The 16,841-nt window shown below is 54.2% G+C and overlaps 8 protein-coding genes across 8 annotated transcripts; 5 read left to right on the forward strand and 3 right to left on the reverse strand.

Moving 5' to 3' along the window:
- Positions 1-636: 636 nt before the first annotated feature.
- A1O7_09581 (uncharacterized protein) lies at positions 637-1,332 on the forward strand (the record flags this gene model as incomplete). The annotated part of the gene is made up of 2 exons (XM_007763569.1): positions 637-1,086; positions 1,150-1,332. The coding sequence occupies 2 exons, from the start codon at positions 637-639 to the stop codon at positions 1,330-1,332; spliced, it is 633 nt and encodes a 210-aa protein (XP_007761759.1).
- Positions 1,333-2,461: 1,129 nt separating this feature from the next.
- On the forward strand, positions 2,462-3,175 carry A1O7_09582 (uncharacterized protein; the record flags this gene model as incomplete). The annotated part of the gene is made up of 3 exons (XM_007763570.1): positions 2,462-2,947; positions 3,001-3,009; positions 3,056-3,175. The coding sequence occupies 3 exons, from the start codon at positions 2,462-2,464 to the stop codon at positions 3,173-3,175; spliced, it is 615 nt and encodes a 204-aa protein (XP_007761760.1).
- Positions 3,176-4,269: 1,094 nt separating this feature from the next.
- Positions 4,270-5,478, forward strand: A1O7_09583 (uncharacterized protein; the record flags this gene model as incomplete). The annotated part of the gene is made up of 1 exon (XM_007763571.1): positions 4,270-5,478. One exon carries the CDS (start codon positions 4,270-4,272, stop codon positions 5,476-5,478), a length of 1,209 nt encoding a protein of 402 aa, XP_007761761.1.
- A 460-nt stretch (positions 5,479-5,938) lies between these two features.
- Positions 5,939-6,634, reverse strand: A1O7_09584 (uncharacterized protein; the record flags this gene model as incomplete). The annotated part of the gene is made up of 2 exons (XM_007763572.1): positions 5,939-6,192; positions 6,262-6,634. 2 exons carry the CDS (start codon positions 6,632-6,634, stop codon positions 5,939-5,941), a joined length of 627 nt encoding a protein of 208 aa, XP_007761762.1.
- Positions 6,635-7,522: 888 nt separating this feature from the next.
- On the forward strand, positions 7,523-8,593 carry A1O7_09585 (uncharacterized protein; the record flags this gene model as incomplete). The annotated part of the gene is made up of 1 exon (XM_007763573.1): positions 7,523-8,593. The coding sequence occupies one exon, from the start codon at positions 7,523-7,525 to the stop codon at positions 8,591-8,593; it is 1,071 nt and encodes a 356-aa protein (XP_007761763.1).
- A 554-nt stretch (positions 8,594-9,147) lies between these two features.
- A1O7_09586 (uncharacterized protein) lies at positions 9,148-10,047 on the reverse strand (the record flags this gene model as incomplete). The annotated part of the gene is made up of 1 exon (XM_007763574.1): positions 9,148-10,047. One exon carries the CDS (start codon positions 10,045-10,047, stop codon positions 9,148-9,150), a length of 900 nt encoding a protein of 299 aa, XP_007761764.1.
- Positions 10,048-10,837: 790 nt separating this feature from the next.
- Positions 10,838-12,949, forward strand: A1O7_09587 (uncharacterized protein; the record flags this gene model as incomplete). Its single annotated transcript, XM_007763575.1, has 3 exons — positions 10,838-10,876; positions 10,929-11,352; positions 11,400-12,949. The coding sequence occupies 3 exons, from the start codon at positions 10,838-10,840 to the stop codon at positions 12,947-12,949; spliced, it is 2,013 nt and encodes a 670-aa protein (XP_007761765.1).
- Positions 12,950-13,895: 946 nt separating this feature from the next.
- On the reverse strand, positions 13,896-15,959 carry A1O7_09588 (uncharacterized protein; the record flags this gene model as incomplete). Its single annotated transcript, XM_007763576.1, has 7 exons — positions 13,896-14,488; positions 14,546-14,786; positions 14,840-15,027; positions 15,084-15,174; positions 15,228-15,357; positions 15,409-15,772; positions 15,878-15,959. The coding sequence occupies 7 exons, from the start codon at positions 15,957-15,959 to the stop codon at positions 13,896-13,898; spliced, it is 1,689 nt and encodes a 562-aa protein (XP_007761766.1).
- Between the last annotated feature and the right edge of the window lie 882 nt (positions 15,960-16,841).

A 16,841-nucleotide genomic window follows, 5' to 3' on the forward strand; every position in this document is an offset into this window, starting at 1 on the left:
TTCAGACGCTCCCACGTCCCACTGGTGTATACGTTGCCTCTTCCCATCATCGAGCAGACCGTTGCTTTACCCTTCCGAAGCGCTTATGCGAGGCTGGTGCTGTCGACTGACCCAGTATTCCGTGGTGTCCTGTATAGGCAGGTTCTATACGGCCCGGACCAGGGTTGAATCATGATCCTCAGCGCGACTCGTTGCCATCGCACTGGTATACCGGGACGTGGCTCTGGGATGTCTCGGTCTAGCCATAAGCGGCATAACACACCGTGTGTCATCCTCTTGAAAGAATGTTGTGACGGTGATCTCGTCCCTGATCTATCGCACTCCACCCTTATGTGCTGGCGGTCGGGCGCCTCGGTCCACTCTCAGCATTATGAAGGCAGTGTTGTCCAGCTCATGCTTCACTGTGACTACTCTGCCTGCACAAGGACACTGAGTAGGGAGGACAGATCGGGAGAATCGTTACAGGACGCCACTCCTCGAAAGTCTTGACCGATGCCATCGTGGTTTCAGCTGCCACCAGAGATCCGCAATAGAGTGTACGAGTATGCCTTTGAGGGACTCGTATTCCGGCCTCTCCAGCGGCCGAGCATCGAGAGAGATGCCAGGGCCGCGCATCAAGTGCCATCTTCCTCCTTCATGTCGTTAGCTGTGAGCAGACGATGGAGAACGGAAGTCGCGCCATACCTTCTACGAGCCGCTACATTCGATTTCACTGCTCATCCAGGAGACCCACCGGATCAGGTACCTGAGAAAGCATACGAGGCAATGCGGCACGTGGTGATACTGGAGACCCATTGTTTCAGCACGGAGTGGTTGTGCCAGGTCTTGGACAAGATGCTTGAAGTGCAAACGATAACGATTCACAAGCTGAGAAGGGTTGGCACAGTTGATGCAAGCGCCTTCGATGGACGGGATGTGTCTCGGAAATTCGTCGAGAAGGTCCGGATCGATCCGATCAAGACTCTTCTCGGCGGATATCGTTTCGATCACCGATATGTCAAAAATGTGCTGAAGAGCAAGTGGCCACAAAGGAGACTCTTGCTCGAGGGAAGTTTGTGGCCGGAGGAAGACGGTCCAGCTCATTCCGTACGAGTTATCCTGTCCTAGAACGAGGTCGGCGTCGCTAACGAGTCTGCGTAGCATTTTCAGGTCGATCTGGATACGTGGAAAGTCCGCGTCGAGGGCCTGTGGCAGGGAGCGAAGTCATATGAGATCGAGGCGGCCGAGCCTGCGCCCGTGGGCAGAGCTTACTTCGAGGATGAGGAAGACATGTTTTGGTATCTAATGAGTCAACACTGGGCGTCGCTTCAACATGGTCACGACATATACTAGAGCCGGACTCTTGCGCTGGGGGCACTCTAGAGCCCGTCGCCAACCAGTGGTGTGCGTCTCAGCTACCTTCGCTGCCACCTGCGCGCGAGGTCAACGGGGAATATGCTGTACAACATCTCGGAACTTTGGCTGTCTCTGATGAGCTGGCAATTACCACGATCATCATTTCCTTCACCTTGGTCTCATGTTCCTCGGGTATTCCTGTTCCTGCCCACTCAACGCGGCATATACTCCAAGTCACGACCAGTCACAAAGGTGTCTCTCTCAACTGTCGTCTGTCTGAGGTGGTAGAGAAATTTGTGGCGAAATGAATAAGGAGTTTTCGAACGTGATGGTGGATGATCTGGGTTGGAAGGAGCCTTGGACAATGATGGATGGGATGGCAGCTGCGCGCACAGTCATCTGGTTCCGGCGTATTGTGGTGCACAGATGTACCTATCTTTCCTGGCTCGACGCCGTCACGACGATGGATGACTTGATTGTCTGGAAGCCAAAAAACGGTGGCAAAAGTGAAAGGATTCGGAGGATGGATGGTGACCTTCATATGCGCTCAAAGCCTCCTCCGACACTTGGCCGTGGGTCTTTTTACCTTCAGTTCACCCTTCACTCATCGCCTCAATATGCCTTCACTTGTCTCCTCAACGTCCCTTCACTGTCCCAGGGTGAATATGTGACTACTCACTTTAACTGCGCAGAATAATCGCGCCACTTAAGTCCTCCTCCTTGTAAACATTCACGCGTACAGCCAACATTACAGTTTTTTCAACCCAGATCCATCGCGATCAAGTGCACATCTCGCTCTCATCATTATCACCTTCATCATCTTCAGTTACCCTCCCCATGGCGGCCATGCGCAACCATCTGTCGTCCGAGCAAGGAGCGACGCCGCTGATGGCGGTGCGCGAAACGGTCATTGCTCATACCACCACTCCAAACTCGTACTCCGGTCCGACAGATGCTCTGACAGGATCATTCGACACTCACCGCAAGACCTTCTTTGATCTGGCGCCTGAGACCCGCCGAAATCTACCGCCAGTTATTCAAAGGCCAAGTCATCACGATCCGAGGGAAGGATGAAATCGTGGTAAGCCACAAGGAAAAGAAGAAGAGATTCGAACGCGACCGTGCCATGGGGCTGAACATCTTGTTCGTGTCCAAAGCCTGTCTGGCCGAAGCGAAACCCGTGGTCCTGTCGGTGGCAACTTTCAACATCAACGTCACGAGCATGCTCAGGAACGGAAACGACAAATACCTGAGAAAGCAACAGAATTTCGGTCGTCCGGAGCTCGCCCTTCTTCGCGCGATTGAGCTACCCAAGATCCCCTACGCGATTGGAGGTTTTGCTCATCAGCTCAAGGCAATGCCATTCCTCCACGATGTCGTTTGGAGTGTTGCAGAAGAACTGGTGGTTCGCGGCCGATATCCGTCTATGACCGAGGCTCAACCCATTTTGACTAGGCTCGCGAAAGACATGCGTCGTAACTATCCCTGGGACTCCCCTGCCCACAAAATAATCAAGCGACATGTTGAGGAGTCGGCGTTGAGGGTGAGAAAGCCAGCTAGATACCTCTTCAAACTCCGCGTGTGGGTCCAGTCGTTGTCTGAAGACACCTACGTAAGTACCAGTCCTTGCCCATGTCCATCAAACGAGCTAACGTATTTCCATAGTCGCATGGTGTAAGTATCAAGCTTCTTTCTGGTGGTCGAAATTAACGTGTCTCAGCAGGCTGCGTACGTGGACTTTCTTACGGAGACCATTCAGGTTGTCGACGCAACAACGGACGAAGAAAAGATCCTGGTGTCGAAGCGACCTGCACCAAGGCTGTTTGTTGCGTTGCATTGAGGACAACAGTATGCGGACAATACGAGGGCGCGATGGTGGGGTATGCCGTTAAGGTTTCCAGGGAGAGGCGGTGAGGTGAAGTGAGTTTTCTACATCTTTCTTGAGAGATGAAGAAAGCATGGAGACTGATGCTGCGTTTTCGACTGCGCGTAGTCACGGCTGGCTCAAGAATTGTATCTAGCTCACGGTTTGACTCGTCTGTCTCGCTCAAGGGACATTAACCACGCCAGACACACCATGTAGTGACACTGGACAAAGAGACACAATTCGTTGTTCTACTTTCCTGCACTGTTTTTCGCATTGTGAGACCACGGGATGGCGCCTTTTTTTTGGAGTGAAGCGACGCGAGGATAGTTAGGGATCCTGTGAAGCGCTGTCATGCCGCTAACATCGTTTGACATGCCCACGGGCAAGACAGGCGTGACGTACGTTGCAGATGACTGGCTGTGATAAGGGATACTCTCAGACCAGAGATACCGACACCTCCTCCTACGACTGGGTTACCTGTTCATCTAGCAGGACTGGTGTCTTGCGAAGATCAATTCCCAAGGGTAGCAGAAGCTGTTGGGTAATTAGAGAAGGCAGAGAACAGCACAAAAAGCGCCAGGTACGAAGAACAAATCACTAACCTTTTCCGGTTGAACCATTACTCATAAGCTTCAGCCTAGTTTTCCCGCTCTGGCGTTGTCTGAGAGTCACTTTAGATCTAGTCGGCGTAGACTTCTTATACAGTAAGTAACACGACACATCCATAACTGGTGTTACTTGACATCTATACTCAGACAGATAGGTGCCAGCAACAAGGCGCCTGGGCTTCTATTAGGACGTCGTTTTGGACCCAGCTTTGCAAGATTGCAGTGAGTTCCCGTACACCTTCGGCAATGTTACCCGGTACCTTTGGATGTCATCATCTGACTGGACAAGGAGGTTCTCTTGCGAATACCGTAGCAATATCGTGTCTGCTCGTTATCGAAGCAGCACACTCTGGCCACGGTCAACGGATCCTTACTCCGCCCCTGGTGTTGGAATTTCCTTCTCACATCTTCGGATAGATGAAGCACAAGTACAGGGACGACGACCACCCTGCGCGGGCCATGTTCACACAACCATTCGGCGTGTCCTGGCGGAAAGCACTGGTCAGTCTACCACGCCTCGTCCCGGACTTTGTCCTCAACTTCACATCGGCCGAAGGGCCACAGCCCATCGTATTCGACATCCCTTCACGAGGCAAGCACCTCATCCCCATCTACGTGTGGGTGCCGCCCTTGCGCAAGCATCACCGCCACGGCGACAAAAGCTCCGCAGGCTCGCACCTCAAGGAGACCCTTCATCCACTGGGCATCGACGATAACCATGCGGGCAAGTTGCCCGTCCTGATCGACTTCCACGGCGGCAGCTTCATCCTCGGCTCCTGCCAGGAACAAGCCCCCTTCTGCAGCCGGATGTGCCGGGAACTGAACTGCGTGGTCATCTCGGTCGACTACCGCCTGGGGCCGTACGCGCAGTACCCGGCCGCGAACCTCGACGCCGAGGATGTCGTCCTCGCGATCACGGACCGGAGCAACAAGGCGTACAAGCCACTGCGCGAGGGTATCATGTGGGCGATGCTCAAGGAGGGCCGCAAGCCCGTGGAGCTGGACGACACGAAAATCGCGCTCTCGGGATTCAGCTCCGGCGGAAACCTGGCGTTGAACCTCGTGCTGAGTGTCAAGGACGATCCCACCCTGGAGACCGACTGGCTCAGTCCCCTGCAGTGGGACTGGCCGACTGATATCCCCGTGCTGCTGTTCTATCCCAGCTTGGACGCTCGACTGCTGCCCGACGAGCGGCCGCGGCCTGAGGGCCTCGATCCGCCGAACAGCTTTGTCGAGCGCTGGCGCCTCGAGCGTGAGTTGATGCCCACGTATCTGCCGCCGGAGAAGAGAACCCACCCGCGAGCCAGTCCAGGACTGGCAGACATCACGACGGTCCAAGAGGGCGACGAGTCCAAGTTCGGGCTCCATCCGCGGGCGAAAGCGCTCCTGGTTCTTCCGCAGTTCGATTCCTTGAACTCGCAAAGTCTGCTTTGGGTTCAGAAGGTGCATGACCAGGGAAGGGGCGCCGATCTCTTAGTCGAGGCGGTCAAGGGTGTCGTGCATGGCTGGACGCAGTTTCCTGATTCGTGGATCAGCGAGGAGCACCGGAAGCTTAAGCTCGAGGCGTTCACAAAGGCGAGGGCGTTTTTGTTCGAGTGGTGGCATTTGGGCAGCAACGATGAGGCTGAGGACGATGTTCAGGTCGAGGCTGCAGGTGACAAGGAGTGAATTGGAATAATGAATCTGAAATTATATGAGGGAGTTGCAGGACGAGGATTAAGATTAGGATCACAGAACTTACAGGCCAAGCCGACCGATGGCTCTCAGCGAATGGTAGAGATTATTGCTGGTTTCTGTCCTATCCTTAGTCCTATTCGCTTCTCTATTCCTGCCTATATTCATGCCCACCTCATGTACCTCTTGTATATGTCCATGTAAACTTCATGTTCCCTGTCCCGTTCTGCCAAGGCGGGATGCTGGCCAACGTCAAAATACCTATTGCTTGGAGAGGCCGCTCCAATGACGGAGTACCGTCTGTAGCCTACCCTCTTTCTTTCCTGGCTGAACGCTGTCACAATCTCCTTCCCTTTCGGCCACATGTACACGTCGCTACGCACAAGCCAGCCTCTTCTCCGTTGCGGTTGAGTAATTAGTGTCCTGGCTCGGATAGGCTGCCTTGTGAACTCGACTACATCTTCACCTGTGCTCCCCGCAGCATGAAGTAGATACTTGGATTCGCCGACCCGTAGTTCCACTTTGGGCTGAGGACTAACTCATCAATGTCCTGGAAGCCGAACTTCTGATACAACCGGTGCGCCACGGGAGAAGACTCGAGATATGCAGGCAGGCCAAGCGCATCTGCAATATCCAGACCCCACTTGATCAGCATGCCACCCGCTCCGCGTCCTTGATACTTGGGATCTGTCTGGAGGAGGTCAAGTACTAGCAGGGCAGATGCTCCTCGTCAGTTGAGATCTTTCCACCTGGGCCAGGACCACCAACTCAACTCACAGCAATACGCTTTGTCCCCCATCAACTCCCGTCGCTTCCTGTGAATGCCGCCAAAGTACTCCTCGCACGCCTCGACGTTGCATCCAGGCCCGAATGATCGGCCTGGGACGGGCTCCTTGGGTTTCTCGATGATATCCCACTTCGCGAACGCCGCCAGTTCACCAGTCTCGGTGTCCACGGCCTTGATCCATTGGATGGTCGGATCTTCGCGGAGTTGCTTGACCATGCCTTCCGCGCGCTGAACTGTGGCTTCTGGTGGGAATGGGCCAGGAAACAAGATAGGGCTCAGCGGGTTAGAGGCATAAGCGAGGCGCTCGACCTCGACGATGCGAGGCGCGTCGGCCTCGACGGCTTCTTGCAGGATGAGAGGCATTGTAAAGGCAAGGTTTCTTAAATCTGGCAAGACGCGCGGCTGATTTTATCCGCAGGCGTAGCAATGGTGACTTTTATTGTCCCATGACATACCTCGCTGATCACAACGAGAACTGCTGCTGCTGCCTGCCTGACTTTCGGCTCCAGCTGTGTGGAGCGCTCAAGACACGGCCTACTGTGCACACCTCAAGTCGATGCTACCTCAAACACCTCCACGACTGCCTCGCAAGTGTTAGCAGGTCCGAGCTTGCGAATCGCGTGTACGATCACAGGGAAGAGCCGGAACGTGGTGAGTCAGAAGGTCCCGCGGAAGTCCACAATGCTACCGAGGCCAAGGGTCACGTCAATCGCCGAGCCAAGACTTTGGGCGACCTTGTGTTGATAATCATCCTCGTCTTGTCCTCGCCCTCACGCTCAGCTTGTCTTGAAAAGGCATCAAATCTGGCAGTGCCATTGGTGCCCTGCTCTCGAGGTTCGGTATGGCGCCCGCATACGCGACTGTCGCGCTTTTTCAAAGGCCCGAGGGCGACCATAAGCCTCCGTGCGACCGTGGACATTCTCAATGCCGCGCAATTACCATGGCAGACCGGGAACCATGAATACGAGTGTAGCTTGACACACGGTCCAGGGAGACGAAAGAGGCAAATATTCTGTCAAGACAATGGTTGCTGACGGCGAATTCTGGCCGTCTATGGTCGTCGCGCGACAGCATGGGATGTACCGTGAGTGGAAAGACTTCCTTTTTGGTACGCCCTCGACAGATGTATAAAAGGTGGGAGGGTGGTCTCCCTGAGAAGAGACCTCTCAACCACGGCAGGCCTCCAGCAACAGTCTCATGATCAAGCATTGTGCCATAAGAATTCAGCAGATCTTCAAACCCCGCAGAACCATGTCGACGACCGCGCTTCCAGACACGGTGCGAGCCCTCCTGCACAACCAAAAGACCCAATCCCTCAGCATCGGCACGACACCCCTCCCCACACCATCCCCAACTCAATACCTCGTCAAGACCCACGCCGTGGCTCTCACGAACGGCGAGCTTCTCTGGCCCCGTCCCGAAGAGCTCACCATCTCGACCCCCGGCGTCGAATTCGTCGGCAAAATAGTGACGTCCCCGTCGCCGACCGCGAAATTTCAGCCCGGCGACGAAGTCTACGGCCGCGTGCAGTACCCCAACCCCGGCGCCGCCAGGGAGTACACCCTCTCCGACGATGGGGAACTCGCTCTCCGTCCGAAGAACATATCCGTCGCCGAAGCAGCCACCATTCCCGTCTCTGCCCTGACCGCGTGGCAGGCCCTCTTCGAGCAGCTCAACCTCCCTCCTCCGTTGCCGCCGTCTTCCTCGTCCTGGTCCCATGCGACCCCACAGCCAGGTGGCCCGACGGCACAGAAACAGAAACGCATCCTCATCACCAACGCTTCTGGAGGAGTCGGCATCTGGGCCGTCCAGCTCTCCAAGCTCGCGGGCCTACACGTGATCGGCACGACAGGCCCTCAAAACGTCGACTTTGTCCGCACCCTGGGGGCTGACGAAGTCCTCGACTACCGCCGGACCAACATCCAGAGCTGGGCCACTTCAGAGGCCACTGAAGCCGACGCCGAGCGCAAAGTCGACCTCCTTCTCGACTGCATCGGCGGCTCCTCCCTCGCACAGGCGTGGCACGCCGTCAAACCGCACAGTGGCCAGGTCCTCTCGATCGTGCCTCCGGAGGATATGCAGTGGAAGTGGGACCTCGAGCGGCCCGAGGGCGTCGATGGCAGTGTGAGTGGACGGTTCTTCGTCATGCGTCCTAGCGGCGAGCAGTTGGCGGAAGTCACGCGGTTGGTGGAGCTCGGCAAGGTGAAGCCCGTGGTCGATAGTGTGTATGATGGGCTTGAGGAGTTTGGGGGGGCGTTTGATCGATTGAAGAGCGGGAGGACAAGGGGCAAGGTCGTGTTGAGGGTTTATGACGTGGAGTAATTACACGGTGGCACTCCGACACACGCTCCGCCCACCAGCCCATACCTTTGGTTCCCTATCCACTTCGGCGAGGGTTTGGCGAAGAGGATACAGGCTCAATATCTATTTCGGCAGGGATGGATTGGACGAGACACAGGATGCCGATGGGCGTGATGAGAAAGAAACATCTGTCTGCTGCTCTGCTTTGTTCAACCCCTGGGCGACGTGGTTCGGCACGGGGTCTGCCACGGAAGTATGTAATACCTACATACCGGCCAGAAATCCATCTCGACTTCTAATCACACACCTGTTCCACTCTTCCTGAGGCGCTTTGGTTCGTACTCGTGGTCTCGAATCTACTTGATCACCATATTAAAGGAGTAGACGTTTGAAGCTCAATGTTCGTTACTGTATATGCAACGATCAATGTTCATTACCATATGTGCAACGATCGAAATACTGTATATGCAATACTGCATATGCCACGATCATACACCACCCAAACGCTATGCTAGGCTCAAATATAATACAGATGAGTATCCTGGAATATATGTATACCATGCACCTTCTCCCATCTATTCATAAAAGATGAGAGCTCTGACTTCAATGCTTTGCCGGCCAGGCGCGTCGGCTGGAGTTTGCGGGTCCACGAACGCCGTGTGCGGCGTGTAGGCTGCAACACCCTTCTTCCCGCCGTTGACCTCGCTGAAGGAGTCGAAACACTTGATGAACATGACCTCCTCGGGCGTCATGTCCTTCATGTACAAGAACTTGTGGTTCTCACTTGGTTGGACGGCAAAGGTCTCGCCCTTGACTTCGTAGCCCTCAGTCGACGTGGCTGAGCTTGGGTCCGGAAGGACTTCCTTGCCTCGATCATCGTCATCTGTGGCTTCCCTCTTGGGGTAGAGGAGATCGACCTTCACCAGGTCTTCAGGCTTGGTGCTCCGGTAGTCGACGACTGCTAAGGGAAAATCAGAGGCAGGGTTGGCGATCGGACGCCAGATGTTGACGATTTGGTAGCGGCCTTTCAGCAGTTCCTCGGCCTCATCTGCGGGCAGATGCCGGCGCACTCGGATCTCCGCGGCCCTGGGTGTCTGATCAACGTGGACCTGCTGGACGGGTTGGCGCGGTGAAGCCTTCTCTCTGCGTCGAATGGTGTGGTCGAAGAAGACCACCTTCTTTACTCCCGGCAACTTTTGCCGCAGAAGAGCCTCAACCTCGGCGTAGTAGCCGTCCCGGACTTTCGCATCGTCGGTGAACGCCTTCTCTTGTGCAGGGGACTTGTAGACTGCGAAACCGGAGTTATCAATGTTATACTCCCGTTCCCGTCCGCGGATGTCCTCGACTGAGCGTTCCCGGTCTGTCAGCTTGAAGGAGTAGCCAGGCCCGTCGACTTTGCCCCACGGCTTTACGAAGGGGACATCGCTTTTAACGTAGGAGGCCGGGTCGATGTACTTGAAGGTGGCGGCCGTCATGTTCCCGGCGCGGGGAGCACCAGTACTGAAGAATCTGGGGGCAGGAGATGCGAAGGACCGAGTCGGCGTAGCGTGTGACAGGTTCCTCAGAAGCGAGGAAGATGCCTTGACAGTTCTGAGTGAAGTGGCGGCTTGCATGTGCGGTGATTGTTAGCTTCAATCGTTCGTCGAGTCTATGAAGCTGGTATGATGCGAAGGCCGGAGAATAATACGTACCTCTTGCCTGTCGTTCCGTTATATTTATTCGTTTGCGAGCGTACCGGAATTGTCAGCAGTCGAAGAATCGCGAAAGGAAAAAAAATGACGTGGAGGAGTCAGGCTCGAGAGGGTAGATTTCCCTTCTGGTCCCCAGCATTGTCCCAATATGTAAGAATTCCCTCGAGGCTCGATGACGCGAGCAGCAGCCGACTGCATTGGCCTCAGATCCGGGTTAATTTCAAAGGCAGGCGGGTTCGGTTCGGAGATGCATCGGCGAGCATCGATGCCCCGCAGATCAAGGCGACTGATTAGTAACGAACGTCATGGCTGCACCACTCTTGGCAGTCCGCAGCTGCGTCGCTGTGATTGGCTGACTACTTCCACCCCACTTGCAGCGCGTCAACGCGTGAATTTCCTCCTCGCGGCGCGTCTGTTCAACTGCCCCAGGGGTGTAAGGCTATAGCACCAGCAGTCGAAGTGGAGAGAATCCACTGCGTGACGAGCAGTATCAAGCGCACCGGGTCTATCTTATCACTGACCCTTTGGCCGAGGCCGCTTTGGTCTTCCTGCAACGACCACATCAAGTCAGAAAATGGCAGACCGCGATATCTACTCCGCGACCTACAGCAATGTTCGTGGCCTTACTCCGCCTACGTGGATACAGACTAACATGGGGATCGTAGGTCCCGGTATATGAACTCAAGATTGGGAACGACCATGTCATGCGACGCCGATCGGACGACTGGGTCAATGCCACACACATCCTCAAAATCGCCGGCTTTGACAAACCAGCCCGAACACGGATTCTCGAGCGAGAAGTGCAGAAAGGCGTACATGAGAAGATCCAAGGCGGATATGGAAAATACCAGGGAACATGGGTGCCTCTGAACGAGGGTCGCCTGCTGGCAGAGAAGCATGACATTCTCGACAGCATATCCAGGATCTTCGACTTTGTGCCTGGCGATCGCAGTCCTCCTCCTGCTCCAAAACACACCACTGCTGCCTCGAACCGTCCAAAGCCGCCCAAGCAGCCTGCTCCCCCACGAAAAGTGCATCAACAGCAGCAGCAGCATCAGCAGCCGCCCCAGTTACAGAATAGTCTACCCAGTGAGTATGGCTAAGTTCGCGTCCGGACGAGTACTAACTCGATGTAGTTCAACATCATTACCCAGCCGTCGATGGCTACGAGACCGCCAGCATTCCTCATAATGGTACAGACAGCCGAGAACCTACTCCGGAAACGGCATCCTTCATAGCTGAAGATGACTTTCTACCGCTGTCGCAGAATTCCGCAGCATCCAGGAAGCGAAAGCGAGACTTCGAGGAACTCCCTCAGACGGTCTCGGAATTGGAGCACACAATGTATGGCGATGAGTTGCTCGACTACTTTGTGACAGCTGGTGACGATCCAATTGGCTCCAACATTCTACCTCCAGAACCGCCTCTGAACTTCCACGTCGATAGGCCCATTGACAACCTTGGTAACAATGCCTTGCACTGGGCTTGCGCCATGGGAGACGTTGTGGTTGCAAGAGACCTCCTCGCGCGAGGCGCCAATCCCGCGGCCCCGAACAGCAGCTCGGCAGAGACCCCGTTGATTCGAGCCGTACTGTTCACCAACAACTACGACAAGAAGACGTTTCCCAAGATTGTGGGAATGCTTGCCCACACAGTGGTTGAGCGGGATGCTTATGGAGCAACTGTCTTCCACCACATTGCCGAGTCAGCACGCACGCGAAGCAAATGGAATTGTGCTCGCTATTACTGCGAGGTTCTGATCAACAAGATGCAAGAAATGGGTTCGAATTATGTCCAAGCACTTCTAACCTCGGTCGACCACAACCACGATACAGCCGCTCTTTGCGCGATACGATATGGCTGTGTCAAGGTTGCGACTTTTCTGCTCAATCACTGCCCCGAAGCAGGGGACATTTCGAACCTCAAGGGGGAAACTGCCAACGACTACCTACGAGCGCTTCGAGAGAAGAAAAGCCTCAAGCAACCCGGGTCTTCCCCGCCACGGACAGGAGACCCAGTCTCATCCAAACAATCCCGATGCCAACGTCAGAAGGAGTCGGTGTCTCGAGCAGCATCCATGGTCCTAGATAAGATCGGCCCGCTGATGGACGAAGGCAGTGGCAAGTTGGCCGACCTGTACAACAAACAGATGGCAGAAAAAGACACAGAAATCGCAGAGGCCAAGCAAGCACTCACCGAGCTCGAGAATCAGCGCCACAAGATCCGGCAAGACACCTTTTCATTCATGGCCCGCTCCGAGGACGCCTCCAAGATCCCGGTTCTGCGCCAGGAGTACGACATGTGCCTGAACGAGATGGAATCCCTGCTCGAAAACAAAGAGCATATCACCCTCCAGACCGAGATTTTCCTGCAAGATCAGCTTACCAGTCCCGAAGCCTTCCGGTTCCCCAACATCCACCCGCTCTCGCCTGACGAGATCCACGCCGCCGCGCCATGGGCGGTCGAGTTGAACACCCAACAACAGATACGCCGCCTTTGGGTCAAAGAGGTGGCCAAACTGATGGGCGATGCAGGTACGGGCGGACGGGTGGGCAAGCACAGAAAACTGGTCGCTCTTGCTACAGGTCTCAAGGAAGAAGACCTTGATGCCATGTCTGAGGAGTTGCTGGAGAGTTTGCAGGGCAATCAGCCCGCTGGAGGAGTACCCAAGACGCCGCCAAATTAGCCCAAGGTTTGTTTGCCAGCAAGGTAGATGCCTATGAGGAGTATCAATGAGGTTTTGTGTTCGATACGAGATAAGCACCCCCAGTAGCAATATGAAGTACTGCTTAAGCTGTCATAAAATGGCTGTATGTCACAATGTGGTTACAATACTAGGGCACCCATTCAACAGCCTTGGAAGCTATGCTCCGTAATGCGAGACGATACCAATTCCGAGTAGAGTGAGCGAGAGTCGTGACAAAATTGTTACCCACAGCAACGATCTACGAAGGTTGGCTCAAGCTCATTGCATTTCATGGGAGGCGCGGTATGCACTCTTGTTGTTCTGCTATGCTGTTGGATATGCACTTCTGTTGTTGCGCTATGCTGTTCTGCTGGCTATGCTCAAGCTCACTGCATTTCATGCGAAATGCGGTAGGCACTCCTGTTGCTGTTCTGCTATGTTGTTGTGCTATGCTCATGTCATTCAGTGCACTTTTGGTTGTTCAGCTCCGTCGATCCCCTTTTTAATGTCCCGGGTTCTCCGTCCAATCGGGCATGTGTACTGTGTTCCATTCATTTCAGCTCAATGCATCTCAGCCATGTGCAAGGCATTTTTGGATGTGTTCTATGGGGCAATTCCTCTCAGCCCGTTTCATCAATGCCATTCAGCCCATTTCAATCATCCAGCAATGTGTGCGTCTTTATTCGCGTTGGGTGTCAATGTATGACGATGATGCAAGCCCTTGACTTGTCTTCTCTGTTTGTTTGTTGCGATTTTATCCGCGTAGAGTGTCATTCTCTGACCATGATACAAGCTCCTTGATGTGTCGTGTCTGATTTTGCGTATTTATCCGCGATGTGCATGTCTGTGTGTCAATGTCTGATGATTGTGCAAAGCTCTTGATGTGTCGTGTCCATGTGTATGCTTCAGCCGATGCAATTGTGCAAAGTAACGCCGTGTGAACGCCTCAAACGCCACCATAACCCTCGTATTGGGTCTCCTCGCCAGTTTCCTGGATGGTAGGGACAGACTGAGGGTAGTAGATGGCTGGGCCAGCAGGGGCAGCGCCAAAGGGAAGGCCTTGATAGGCGTATTGCCCGTCAGCAAGGTGGGAAGGTGTAGGAGAGAAGATTCCAGTTGGCAGCATCTGATTGAGTGGCATCTGCATGCCATGTTGAGAAGGAGGAGTCATGATTCCGAAATCAGGTCTGACGGCTTGTTGCATAGGCGTTCCATACATAGCGTTGGCGGGCGGTGTGATGTGATTCTGGCGGTCGTAGACGCCAACAGCAGGTTCAACATGTCGATACGGACCGCGAACGTTATTGCTATAGCGAACGTTGGAATTGTCCATGACGTTCGCCATTCGGCCATTTTCGATGGCCGCAACGTTGGCGGCGACGCCGACCGGCAACACACGGGCTTGATGACGTGCAGAATACTCCTTGGCCTCAACGCGAAGTTTGACGCCATGGAAATGACGTTCGCCAGCGGCCGCTTGGATGGCTTCATGCTGGTGGGCGAATTCCACAAACGCGAAATTGTTCACAATGCTACCATCTGCGACAAACGTTAGCGATGCAGGGCGACAAAGCCAATTGATTGGCTTGGACTTACCATAGATCTTGCGCATGACATTGACATTCAAGATATGGCCAAATGCACTGAAATACTGCTCCAACTCGGCCTTGTTAGTTCCCTCGGGCAGGTTTCCCACGTAGATTGACTTCTGGTCGATTGCCGATCGAGGCTGCTGGAAGCCGCGAACTACCGACCGGCCATCAGGGCCGACGTGCAAGCGAGGTTCTAGGCTGGGCGCAATGAAGAGTCGGTAGGTATTTCTATGGTTATCAAAAAGCTACGCTTGTGTTAGATCGAGTAGTGACAACCATTCGGGCAATGTATACTCACTCTCAATGCATCGCGACAGTCCAGGTAGTATGCAAAGCGCACGTAGATGCCGGTGGAAGTGCCTGTGCCATGGCGGTTGGGGGTTGTGGTAGGAGCGACGATCTCCATGGGACCAAATCTTGCCAGAATGCTGCGTGCTTCGGCTTCAGTGACGTTTGACCCGTCAAATTTGCTGAGGATGACAGCTCCTGGGACAAATATTAGCTCATCGTCACCACTCAGATAATACAGATTGTTGACTGACGTTCTGCTTTTGCGCGTTCGATGCGGATTTTGCGACCATCGAGTACCATGCCAAATGCACCCGACACCGCGGCATTGGCGTCCTCAGCAGTCTGTAGGCAGAATCAGCGGGCTGTGGCGCCACCATGTTTTTGTATATGCGTACCTCATATTGCACGAAGGCATAGGGATGCTTGTTGCGGTCGTAGTGTATTCTGACGTGATTTGGTCCGTATGCGTCAAACGCATGATGCACGGTCATTTCCAATTCCTCTTCAGTTCGGCGCATACTGAGACTAGAAGAAGAGTCAGTTATACAGATTGTATTGCCAGGCGTTTGAGCTTACTTCGCCACGAAAATCAGAGCATCTGGCCGGAATAAGCCCTGGGCATTAGCTGCTGTGGGGATTTGGTTGACTCTGTCTGGTCGAGGTGCAAAGCCATGGGAGGCTGCAGGAGCACGAAGATTGTTCAGGATTCTGTGAGCGAGGGTATTCGGAGCACTATCATCAGAGGTCGATGCGGTTGGAGCGATGTCGATGGCGTTGGCGGGGGCGGCAGCAACGTTGGTGGTCGCAGCAACGCGGGACATAGCACCAAAGACGTCGTCATCGGCACTGAGGCCGGCTGCATTCTGGACTGGAGAGCCCGATGCAAGAACAACGACAGGGATTGGCGTTGCTGTGGGCGTAGGTTGGGCGTTGGCAGCATCTGAGTCGCAAGCAAACCGTTAGCATAATGAAAACAGGTCGTAGAAAGCCGCGACATAGGTCGTGGATAGGCGTGAAGTGGACGCCACAATGGACGACTACTGACCTGAAGGAATCTGGACATTCTTTTCGCTCTCGTCGCTTGCTTGGAGCTTGGTCTCACGCAAATCCTTGATGATAGAATCCATCTCAGGCTTTGGCGAGAGGACTCGGGGTGTAGCGTTAGCTGAACGCGAGATGGGAAGAGGCAATGCTGGTAGCATCAGACGCCGAGGGGAAGAGCCCGCCGAAGACACGAGTCGAGAAGTCATTTTGTCAGCGTTTCTTCGTGCTGAGGTGTTTTTGAGATTTGGTGATGGTGTTCAAGCTTTCTCTGGCTGTTGTGGATTTGACGTTGCGTTTAAGAAAGAGACAGGAAGTTGCGCTTGTTTGTAAACGAGTTCGATTCTGTTTAGCTCGAGGAGAGAGCTCTTGAAGCAAGGTGATAACAGCTGGCAAACGAGCAAGGGTGTAAAGGTAGGTGGGGTGCAAGTGAGAGAGGTGACAGGTCAGAGTGAAAGGAGTCCTGTATAGAGGGGAGGTTGATTCTGATTGGCCTTGGCGTTTATACCATCTTCACTTTTATCACCAGCTTGCGACTCCTTAGGCTCTTTCCGTGCTCTAAACTTGACTTCATCGCAGTGTTTCAGCGAATATTTCACCTTCTGGAGATCAATAGGCACCCAATCGTCACTAAGCCCAGCACAATCACGGTGGCCAGACCGTCGTCACTTCACTTTGTTGTCCATAGTGACGGCTTGTCTCAGGGACCCCCGATAGTCATCGATCCAAGGGGCGGCAACGTTGTGAGCAAGATAGATCCAGCAGACCCATCTTCGTGACCTGTTTTTGGGTAACCTCGACAGCTTGTGTCGTTTTCCAGCGGCTTCCGATACTCATAGCAGTTTCTTGTTGTTGCTTTATGTTTTCTCCCACTCTAGTTCAACTTGACACCCCTTGTGGTACGATTGGCATCGTATTAGCTTCGCTTGTGGGGGGAGAGTCCATGGTAGCAGACATGCTCTTGTCGG

This window comes from Cladophialophora yegresii (genome assembly GCF_000585515.1).
Source record: "Cladophialophora yegresii CBS 114405 chromosome Unknown aczIN-supercont1.7, whole genome shotgun sequence".
In the NCBI taxonomy this organism is placed as follows: domain Eukaryota; kingdom Fungi; phylum Ascomycota; class Eurotiomycetes; order Chaetothyriales; family Herpotrichiellaceae; genus Cladophialophora; species Cladophialophora yegresii.